Source organism: Tursiops truncatus, chromosome 12, assembly GCF_011762595.2.
Source record: "Tursiops truncatus isolate mTurTru1 chromosome 12, mTurTru1.mat.Y, whole genome shotgun sequence".
NCBI classification, from domain to species: domain Eukaryota; kingdom Metazoa; phylum Chordata; class Mammalia; order Artiodactyla; family Delphinidae; genus Tursiops; species Tursiops truncatus.
The window spans coordinates 86,898,962-86,910,538 of record NC_047045.1 but is presented as its reverse complement, the minus strand read 5'-3'; the positions used below and the strand labels follow the sequence as shown (position 1 = coordinate 86,910,538).

The 11,577-nt window shown below is 49.4% G+C and overlaps 1 protein-coding gene across 1 annotated transcript in view; it reads left to right on the top strand.

The window, feature by feature from the left end:
• The first annotated feature begins 2,278 nt into the window (after nt 1–2,278).
• Nucleotides 2,279–11,577, top strand: part of RPS6KA2 (ribosomal protein S6 kinase A2) — a 296,958-nt gene continuing 287,659 nt past the window's right edge. The window contains exons 1-2 of the mRNA XM_033867965.2: nt 2,279–2,349; nt 2,441–2,491. Coding sequence (XP_033723856.1) covers nt 2,308–2,349; nt 2,441–2,491 — 93 coding nt within the window. The 5' untranslated portion in view covers nt 2,279–2,307. The remainder of the gene's footprint in view (nt 2,350–2,440; nt 2,492–11,577) is intronic.

Below are 11,577 nucleotides of genomic sequence, written 5' to 3'. Positions count from 1 at the left end.
GTCAGGATTTCCCGCTGGGCCGATAGCAAACCCTGAGCCGGGGGTGTCGTCGGGAATTGTGCGCATCCTCGCCGTCCCACTGCCTTCTCTGTCTTCCAGCCCGCCTGCCACCTGCACGTGTGCTTCCGGGGAAGGAGGTGGGATCTGGAAAGGCACCCTGTGCTCTCCACCTCACCGGCGACTGCAGTAGTAAGGTCTGGGGCTTCACCGTTGGAGTTGAAAGAGCCCCTGCCCCCGTGCACCCACGTTTGAGTTTGGCTGACCGTGGAGTGGAGGGGATGTCCGGGGGGCAGCGGGAGGAAGAGGATGGACCAATGGCGGGAGAGTGTGGCTGCGGAATGACTGGAGAATCATCATTTCTAAGTCATTCCTGATTCCCCCGTTCAGTTCTCTAAACCTTATCTGCAAAGTGGGGACCTAGAAAAATGAGAACGAGGATTAGTGATCCTAAAGGAGGGAATATGCAGAATTTAGCAACTTGTCTTTTTCAGGGAGAACCGCAAACCTTGAGTGCCCGTGTGCACAGTCCCTGGGTTCTGGGATGGCCGGGGTCAGGGTGCACCCCGCATGAGAAGGCGCTCCTTGGGGCTTGGTCGTGGGGTAAGGTAATGGGTGGCTGCATGGTGTTGTGGTGCTCTGGGGACCCGCATTTCTTGCTGTGAGGCAGTCATTTGTAAACACATCGCTTACGTGGCGTCAGGGCTCCAGCCTTTTTCAAGTTGCAGAAACCGAATCAAACTGGCTTAAGCAAAACTGTGTTTATCAGCTCCTGTCATTGAAGAGATGGCTTCTGGCAGGTTTGAATCCAGAGGTTTTGAAACTGTCAGTAGGACGCTGACGTTCTCTCCATCTTTGATTCCAGGCCCATTTCCTAGGTAACAGACTCCAGGCTCAGAGCATCTGCATAGTGGCCACCAGTGGCTCCAGCCTGGGCGGGCCTCCCCGGCTGTGGGTTTCATGCCTGTCTCTGAGCCAGCACTGCACCCAAGCATGACGGGGCCTGACTCACACCCCCGTCAGGGGTGGGTGATTGTGGTGGGGTCGCTTTCACTGGACCACGTGGGGTTTCCTTCCCACAGAAGGAAAGGTAGCTTTTGCTGAGGAGGGAGAAGCACTGTGGGTGGAAAGACCATAGACGTTGGCCCTATGTGCCCCGTGCGGTGCAAGCTGGTATAGGAGCTGCAAAAACAAGCGGCAAATCACGTAGAAGGAAACGTGTTCCTGCCGTTTAACGGTCACCGTCCAGCTGGGGGACATAAAGCCAGGACAGAAGAGCAGGGGCCGGGCTCGCAGCCTTGTCTGCACTGAGCTGCCCCTGGAGGTGTTACAGGGACCGATGGGCCAGGATTCTGTCCCCAGACGCGCTGGGTTATTGGATCTGGGAGTTTATTTCTAACGTGCATCCAATGTGGAGAACCAGGAATGTGAAGAAATGAAAGCCCTTGCAGGTAACTGTCCTCTGTCAGTGGTGTTGGGACACAGAGGCGGTGTCACCCTTGCAGGGTGAACTTGGGATGGTAGTGACCGCTGTGCAGGTTTCTCTCTCGGTGGAGTCCCCCCAGGGCCCCCATTCTCGCCTGTTAGGCAGGAGCGTGTCCCGAAGTCATGGGGGGGATTCGGCCCCTCTGTCTTCTGACCCTTAAGCCACCATTATTAGTCAGGGGTGAAAGGGATTAACTTAAATGTGGCCCCTTTCTCCATCTTGTGTTTTAGTGGGTTTGAGCCCAGGAACAGAGAACAGAGGAGAAATGAGGAATAACGCAGAAAATGAAAATTGCACATCCACAGGTTGTGTGTGCAGAAGTGGGCAGAGGCGTGATTTCTGTTGTCCAGACCCTAAAGTCACATTCCTAAGTAAAATCTTCAGGTTATTTCAAACTTTGAGTCCAGCCAAAGACAGGCTTGGGAAGAGGAAGAGTGTCCTCGACGTGTGTGTCTCTAGGCTGAACCCCGATGACCGAACATGTTTGGAATTTTAATTAGGCGTCCCTTAGCCTGTTTACAGATTCGAATTCTTCTCCCCTGTAGCTGGAATGAACACCTTCTGTAGGATGGAGGGCCTTGAAGTCACCTTAAGACGTTAGCCCAGCCCCTGGTGATAAGCACAGCTCCTTAGTCAAATGCTGTGCGTTTGGAGATTAACAAGTGGCTTTTTTTTTTCTGGTTGCGTTTTGAGGTTGGTGATGGGAACATCACTTCCTCTGGCTGAATCGTAAAAGTTGCACAAAAGGTTGCCAGTTCCCTTCTTTCAGTGTTTACTGAAGGGCTTCCTGAAAGCTAGTGAAACTCCTCAAATTATTGAAAATCATGTGGAGGTTTATGTTTAGAAGCAGAAAACGGCCAGGCTTGGTGAGTGTCCGTGTAACTGTCCTCACTAAGGAGCTACCGTCAACGAGGCCCTGTGACTTAAAGGAATTTTCTTCACTTTCTGCTCCCACAGGGCAAGTGTGACCCAAGCTCGCTCGAGACAAAGGCAGCCTCGTCAGCTGAGGTAAGTAGCGCTCACGTTGGCTTATCTTCCTGCGTGCAAATGTCAGTTACATTTTTTTAATGTTAAACGTGAAGTCTTTTTCAATTTTCTTTGGTTATTTTACGCTGCCCGAAGTCCAGCAGAGCCAGCTGTGGTGCGCTTTCAGAAGAGCACAGCCCTACACAGTACAATTTAAATTCTTTGATGTTCTGCGTGAAACACAGAAACGCGAGTTGTGTAATAACGTCTTTGTACGGCAGGGGTCTGCCTTGTGCGTCAAACTGGGAAAGTCATCCTGCTTTCCCAGGAAGACTGAGAGCTTTATTCTGAGTCTGTGGGCCATTGGGGGTATCATAGATGTGATTTTATGTGCAGCCATTCTTTTAAAACTCTGCTACGTGCCTTCTCAATACGTGGCGTTAAAAGCAGCAAGTGAGATACCAAAGCAAGGCAGGGCTGCGATGCCGGGTGTCGCATGCCGTCTGCCTGGGGATTGGTGGGCTGGCGGCCGGCCAGCTTCAGGATCCTACTGCATGCGTGTTGAGGGTCCATCAGAAGCTTTTGTAGGAATTAGGCCTAAAACGAATTGTTTTAGATGGAGGTAGGTTTCTCGTAGTATTTCAAGCGGCTGTCTGGTTCGAATACTCACATTATAAATAAGGAATTTTATGAGGCGGTTTTCTGGGTGTTTTGTTTCTCCAGCTCCCACGATCCCAGCCATAGTAGTGCTACGTGTACTAGCAAAGCCGAGGCACCTGTGATTGTCGGGGCTGCAGATTCCCCACAGGCACGGCAGGTGCGATGGGCCCGTTCCCTGTAGCTACCAAACAGGTCACAGAAGCCAGGGTTCAGGTCAGGCTTATTTAATCTACGTGATTGCGTCAGACTACGTTCTGTTCCTCCTAGACAGAAAGACTCCTGGTTTTCGGCATATTGGCATCTTTCTAATAGTCCTGTTTCACCAGCCTTGTCAAGGTGGTGGGCCCCCTGGAACCCGTGCAGGTCGGGAGCTGCTCCAAGAAGGGACGGCTTCTCAGCAACTCACCGTGGGTCGGGGGTCCCCAGGGGCTGTGCGGAGCCTCAGTAGTTCCAGGCCCTGTATTCCTGGAGCAAAGGAAGCTGGGGCTGTGAGTGGCCGAGCTTGCATTTGGTTGCCGGTATGCGTGCAAACAATGCTTATCACCGAATGCCAGGGTTTTACTTTTACACGCTTGGGCTTTTCCTCTCTGGGTCTGACTGTATTTTTATCAACAGCCCAACTTGGTTGAAAAAAAGGTCCTCGCTGCTGTCAGCCTGTATGAGTTAGATTTCCTTATTAGACATAAAAATTGTGTCCGTAGAATTAAAAATTAATGTTTTTTACATGGCTATATAAAATCAAGGTGGTTCTAATTATTTTAGCTAAGTGACTAGATAGATGTCAGGACTATTTTGAACTGCGTCCTAATTTTAGTAAACTCAGGAAGCAAAGTGAGTTGTGGCACGACATTGACCTTTTGTACTTTTCTCATAACCTTTTCCAGGTCTAGTTTATAACCTGTTCAAGGAAAGCATAGTTAAGCTCTAGCTGGTGATTCTTAGTAAAATTTCATTTGGCTTTATACGGAAGCACACAGATGTGGGAGGGACTGTGTGTCTGTTGGAAAAATCAAGTCTCATCGTATGATCCCCGTATAGACCAGCCACAGCGAACAGGAGTGACGTTTCAGGAGGAGCACGTTGCTCTTTTCTTGGTCGTAGAAATGAACGTAGGCAAATAAAAGGGGTCTGGTGGGTGATGGACTGGGTACTGGGGTGGGATAGAGATGCGGGGCCCTTGGGCATCATTTCCTCTGCAATCGATGGCCAGGCCTACAAGGTGTGACCTGTAAGAGCCACGGTCGGGACTGCAAAGCTTTTCAGGGAGGGTGGTTGTTTCCATCAGGCCTGGGTCACCTCCTAGTCGAGGCTTCTGGGAGCCCGGGAGCAGCTGCTGGGGGTGGCCTGCTCCCGTCGAGGACTCTTAGCCCTCCAGTGGGTGAAAATGCTTGGCCGTGTTTTCAGATCCACCTTGAATATGATGAGTAGGAGTCCCTTCTTATATTGAGGATGAAACCCACGAATCAGGCCTGGGAGCACCTGAAAGCGTGGAAAAGGTCCTAGGACAGCCATGGATCACAGCAGTTTTCCTTTCCCTCTCTCTCTCCCCCTCTCTTTCCATATGTATTTTTAATAAGACTTTGCAAAACTCTGTGTTGAACAGATCGTTACACCAACTGAGAGTATTAGAGGGGCTCCTGTTTAAAATCCTAACACAGATTTAGCTGCTGGGGTGTGAGCACGTGCTCCTTACAACTTTGATAGGAAATACAATGATATTTTACCAGGAATGTCGTGGAAGATGCTGATTGGCTGACACAGCGATTAGTCATTTGCATCTTTCACATGATAACCGCCCCCCCCCCCCACCCGCCTCCTGTTTAACAGCGAATTGAATTTCCTCTTACTCTATTACGGTTTCACTCTTTATTTGGTTTTATAAGAAGAAGTTTAAAAAGGAGACAGAGGAGGTTAAAATTCCGAGGGGAGGACATTTCTTTGCCCAAGCACTCACCCTGCACAGGACAGAAGGGTGGCTTCTTTAGAGCAGCTTCTGCCCCTGTAAGGGTGGTTTTGGTCTTTTCCCTCTTTTTCCTCTTTTTTTTTTTTTTTTTTTTTTTTTTTACTGCTGTGGAATGAACACACATGCCCTTTTTAGAGAGTGGATTGTTCAGTGAGCTATTGATTGGGCGGAACTTTATAAGAAAGAAAAAGCAATTGTTCCCTCAGTTTCCTGCTGTTTGGAGCAGAGGAATGAGGCCAGTCCTGGTCATTACTGTGCAGGACTTGAGGCCAGACTGCAGCTTTACCAGGGGAGACGAGGACAGACATACAGTTTTGCACGAAGATGAAAAGCAAGGCCAAGGCTGTGCCCGGTTGTGAGGTCAGGCCCTGTGCCCCACACGCACCTGTCCACCGCCTGCCTGACATCAGGGTGTGTGTGTGTTTGTGTTGTGCCTGTTTGGTGTTTTTTTTTTTAATATAAATTTATTTATTTATTTGTTTTTTTATTTTTGACTGCGTTGGGTCTTCGTTGCTGCGCACGGGCTTTCTCTAGTTGCGGCGAGCGGGGGCTACTCTTTGTTGTGGTGCGTGGGCTTCTCATTGCGGTGGCTTCTCTTGTTGCGGGGCATGGGCTCTAGGCACGCGGGCTTCTTCAGTAGTTGTGGCTCGCGGGCTCTAGAGCCCAGGCTCAGTAGTTGTGGTGCACGGGCTTAGTTGCTCTGCGGCACGTGGGATCTTCCCGGACCAGGGATCAAACCCATGTCCCCTTCATTGGCAGGCGGATTCTTAACCACTGTGCCACCAGAGAAGCTCTGATGTTGTTTTAATTCCTAATAATTTCTGAAACAATCCATTCTTTTGCCAGATACCTCAGTATGCAACTAAATAAGGTGGTGACGCAAACTTAACCCTTTGAAAAGAAACTTAGTTAAAACTCTGCTGGTGTGCGTGGAACATGGTGGCCACTCAATAAATATTGGTGGAATATTAACCCGGCCTCGCCTCTTCTCCGGAATTCCTGGCGAGTGGAGGCCCGGCTGAGACACTCCTGTATGACAGACAGTCCCCAGCTGCGTCACAAAGGAGCTTTCAGTTTCGCAGTTTGAAAGGGGAGCATGGGCTGCCTTCTCTTTTCTGTTTTGCCTTGTAATGGCCATGCCTTAAGCTCCTCATCCAGGGCCATATTGATCCTCTGAGGATGTGGAGCCCTGGATTAAGGGTGATTTTTCTGTTTTACTGCGTCTTTTTCATCAGATCTTTTCTTGCCTCTGCCCTGAATCCTGAAGCGTATGAATTGATGCTCACAGGTGCACTCTGCGTGTTGGTAGTGTTGATGAGGTGACGGTGAGGGGTGACATTAACAGATGTGTGAAGCAGAGGGAATCAAAGGCAGGAATCTGGGTTTTCAGTCTGTTTTCAGGGACAGAAGTTCTACCGTGGAGCTGAGCTGCCTCCACCTCCACTAACTCAGCTCCGGGTTAAGGCTCTTCCCGCATTCAGGCCACAGTGGGTGTGTGGACGTCTGTGCAGGGCAGGGGTTACATTGCCTCCCCCGCCCCATCGCAGACCTGGGGCAGGTAAACGAAGGCACGTCAGGACTGCAGTGTCACAAGGACGGGTGCAGACATCTCCACGGGGCAGGTGGGGCACCAAGGGACGGCTCCAGAGCAGTGGTGGTAGCAGAGGAGATGCCTACAACTGGAAAGAAGCACAGTGCAACCTCTGCACTTTTTTTCATTCCCTCCTTGAACAGTCACGAAAGAGACAAATACAGTCTCATTCCTATATTTCCGTAGTTGTAGGACGATCTCTCCCAGTCTGCATGTAGCCCTTCAGTGGAAACTAGCTAAGTATTCAGAGGCACATGTGGAGCTAGGAATATCCTTTGATCGAGGTCATACTTTTAAATTTCCTTTGGGGATATCTGGGGAAAAAACTAAACATTAATTTTAGGGCAAAACTCACCCCAAATTTTCACGTATTCAGCTACAACTTACTTCCCATCCCCCAACCAAAACTGACAAGATTTACAGGCCAAAAAATCCCAGAATTCCTAAGCCTGTTCATTATGTTCTAGGATCCCAGGTGATCCTTTTTTCTTCCTCATGCTTTTCTATAATTTCCAAAGAAATCTAAACTGCTAATGCAATAATCATATCTTAAGAAATAATTAGCCAAGACTCAAGTCATCCTAAAAATATTAAAATAACTGTAATCATTGGGTGATGATTATATTACAGATGTCTGGGATTTAATAACAGATGGCTAACACTAATAGCTTACATAATTTCACCAACTGAAGGGGAAGTTTAGTGGCATTTAGTGACAAATGGCATGAAAAAAAGTAGTCAGTTCATTAATTGACAAGTCATTGCGATTTGCTCTGCAGCGTAAGAGTTGTCACCATGATTATACACCCAAGCAACCCAAAGGGTTTGAGATTTCTGCGTGACATTCGCAGTTCACCTTGTAAATGTCTCAGTCATAATCAGGGCTGTAATGACATTGCCCTGTGGCGAATCAGAGAAGGAGGAAGTGCTCTGTTTATTTCTAACGGCATTAGGACTGTGCCGTCGTGAAGGCCAGCACCTCACTTCCTACTCACTCCCTCCACTCATCGAGCTGTGTACCTACCATCGGTCAGGCAGCTTCACGGGGTCACTGTTCCCTTACTGTTGTTACTGCTCGTACAGACGAGGGACTGGAGGTCAGTACAACCAAAAGGTGATGCTTAGTCTTGTGTCTTTCAAACAAGCAGGAAGCTTTTCAGTTCTCTCTTCTAAATGCCAGCTCGCCATCTTACACCTGGTACTGCAGTTTAGGGTAGCATTTTCTAAATCATGGTCTCATGGGGGAAAAAAGAGCCATGGGAAATCATAGCTATCTTTTATAATCTCCTAAAAGTTAAACAAAGCTACTATTGTTTTATTACAAGTTGGCCTTGTATGAGGCTCTATACTAGTGTGCACCCGGCCTGTCGATCAGCTACAGATGCAGTGACTCCAGGGAGGATTAAAAATGTCAGAGTGGAGGGGCTTCCCTGGTGGCGCAGTGGTTGAGAATCCTCCTGCCAGTTCAGGGGACATGGGTTCGAGCCCTGGTCCGGGAAGATCCCACATGCTGCGGAGCAACGAAGCCCATGCACCACAACTACTGCGCCTGTGCTCTAGAGCCCTTGAGCCACAACTATTGAAGCCCGTGAGCCACAACTACTGAAGCCCATGTGCCTAGAGGCTGTGTTCCGCAACAAGAGAAGCCACCACCATGAGAAGCCCGTGCACTGCAGTGAAGAGTAGCCCCGCGCACCACAACTAGAGAAAGCCTGCGCACAGAAACAAAGACCCAACGCAGCCAAAAATAAATAAATAAATTTATTAAAAAAAAAAAATGTCAGAGTGTGGAGCTGCTTGGCCGGCCAGCCGTACCTGACGCACCTGCGGAACAGCAGCCAGCAGTGGCCCCGGCGACGCCCGGGAGCTTTCCCCAGCCCTTGGTTTTCTGTGGAGCATAGCCTGGGAATCACAACTTACTGGGCTAGAGATGCCCCAGGCCTTAACGATGTCAACACCCGCGACTGGTTCAACAGAAAGAGCTCTCCATACTCCTTTCTCGGAGGCATAATGTCGCCCTGGTCCTGTGGTGCTTCTCATATGATTTTACTCGGGGATGCTTCCCTTCCACAGCACACAGCGACCGTTCTTCATACCGTTCGTTACAGCACTGGCTTTGGCCAGCAGTGTGGTCACGTTGTAGGATGAGAAGAGGACCAGACCGGAAGCTCACGGACCTGGGGCGCAGTCCTACCCTCGCCCCCCTCGGCCACTTGGTAAATATGACTTCGGTTAGAGGCCAGGTCACCTGGCTGGGTGGCTGTGAAAGGATGGAGCTGAACAGGAGATAAACTGTCAGATCTTCTAAGTGCTTAGTTTTTCTTCCATGTATATATTTACACATGTACATAAACACACACAGATATACTCTCTCTATAAATACATAGATGCATAGTATACAAATGATACGTTCACAAGCATGTAGATATATTTGTTGCTTGTGGTCTCCAGATTCTCTCACAAACGTTCCGCTCGCGTTATTAGAAGTTGCTCATGCGTCATCAAGGGTTTCCACTGCACTTTTGAGAGTGTTGACCCTCCAGCTCCAGTGCTTGGGGAGGCTCATGGCCCTGACTCGAGCGGGTGGTAAAAGGCCAGCATCCCGCCGCCCCCGCTCCTGCACACCTGCTGGCGGTGGGCTGACCAGCCTTCCCGTCGGGACGTCCCCGCGTGTCGGCTTCGCCCCTTCCCACCCCCAGCCCTCTCTGTCTGCCTGTGACCTACTCCGGTGGCTTCGACCTCACCACAGCCGCTCTTATGAGAAGGGAAACGTGCTCCGTGTTGCTAGATCCCCTGCATGACCTCCTGGTACGTTTCCAGCTTGATCTTCCAGCAGCGGCGGTAGCGTGGACCACACTCCCTCTCGGGAACGCCCGCTCCCTTTAGCGGTGGTGGGTCAGGCCCCTGGCTTCCCCTTGCCTTGTGGTTCTTCCTTGTGGGCCCTCTCCTTTGGGTCCCTTTCTTCCACCCATCCCTGAAGTGTACCTAAACCCCAATGTGCTCTCAGCTCCCGTGCGCCAGGAGGGCCATCTATACCCCTCCCCCACTGGGGGGTCACCAGCCCCTGAGCAGTGATCCCCAAAGTGCGGGTGTGACCCCATGCTCGGTGTTAAGACACTGACAGCAGCCCTGGTGTCCGCAGACTCCACACATGTCCCTTCCATTTAGAACTCTGCGTGCTTTCCACTCTTTCTAGCTAAACAGTAAGAATCCTAAAATGAATGATCTTAGAGGAGTTCTTGAAAAGCATTATGTGTGATATAATCAGTATTGGATGGTGGACGTGTGGACAAAAACCGAATCATGAGGTCATAAATTTGAGGAAAAATCTTTAAAGGACTACTTGATATTTTGCTCTTTCTCAAAATAAAAGGACATTTGTATCTCTTGCTTTGTTGATTTCTTTGGTTTTTATTATTTACTTATTTTTTGGTTTCCTTTAATTTGTTTAACAAACCCTTGTATAATACTTTTATGTCCCAGGCACTGCTCTAAGCACCTTACAGACATTAACTCCTTAATGCTCACATCCGTATGAAGTAGTCACCGTGATCGTTACTGTCCCCGTTTTACAGGTGGGAACACTGAGGCAGTTACTGCTCAGGGTCGCACAGCCGAGGGTGGAGCTGAGACTTGAACCTGAGCTCTGTGGCTTTAGGGTCTTAGCCCAGTGATGGTGCTAAGTTGTAGACATTTGCCAAAATCAAAGACGGTTTTCTCCTGTGATTTCTTTTGTAGAAGTAAATAACATTTTTACATTCTCTTCATATAACCCTTTGATGACTCAAAAACAATTTGAAATTACTCTTAGCCTCCACTTTTTCCATGCTAACCAAACGACATCAAGCAGGGTTCAGCTAAGCCTGGAAGTCAGTAACTCTGAGGCAAGAAATTGGGCTCCTCCTAGATCCTGCTCTTTGCTCCAGGACCTCTAAGTCAGCGGGTCCCCAATTTTTTTTTTTTTTTTTTAGTATGAGACTCCTTGTTTAAAATAAAAACAACAATAGTAAATCACAGGCCGCCCACCCACATCACAGTGGTTGCGTTTTTGTTATCCATGCATTGAGCAAAGCTGCATGAATCCTTCAGTGCCTCTAAATGAAATGAATTGATTCATCGTGGTGTTCATACTTGCAAGCTCTACCACGTGTACATTTATTTTTTATTTTATTTTTTAAAGGGCTTCAAATGCTTGGCTTTTTATTTATTTATTTTTGGCTGTGTTGGGTCTTCATCTCTGTGTGAGGGCTTTCTCGAGTTGTGGCAAGCGGGGGCCACTCTTCATCGCGGTACGCGGGCCTCTCACTGCTGTGGCCTCTCCCATGGCGGAGCACAGGCTCCGGACGCGCAGGCTCAGCGGCCATGGCTCACGGGCCCAGTTGCTCCGCGGCATGTGGGATCTTCCCGGCCCAGGACTCGAACCCGTGTCCCCTGCATTAGCAGGCAGATTCCCAACCACAGTGCCACCAGGGAAGCCCATGCCCTTTTAACGTCACTTGCACTCCTGATCCCAGCTGTGAGGACTCAGCCACGTGGTCCCATCCTAACCAACCCGCCTGCATCCTGGGCCTGGGAAGAGGAAAGACGTGGTGAGCACATGGGGTGGCTTTGGACACTACAGCTCTGAGATGTCTGTCTGATCCCTTGGGGGCCCAGAGAAGTGGAATTCTAGGTTTTGTGAAGGAAGCCACGGCCTGATGCTTCGAAGTTGACGTTATGGTGTCATGGAAACACAAGATGGGTGCGTTTTAGGGTGGGGATGGCGGTTTATTTCCTGGGCTGGATCGTGCCAGCATTTTTGATTCGGCTGCTGGAGGGCAGATGCCCAGTCTGATAGCGGTTCCTTTCAAGCAGGGACCAGAAAACAGTGGTAGCTGTTTTTCAAAATAATTTCTCTTAAAAATGTATTTGGAA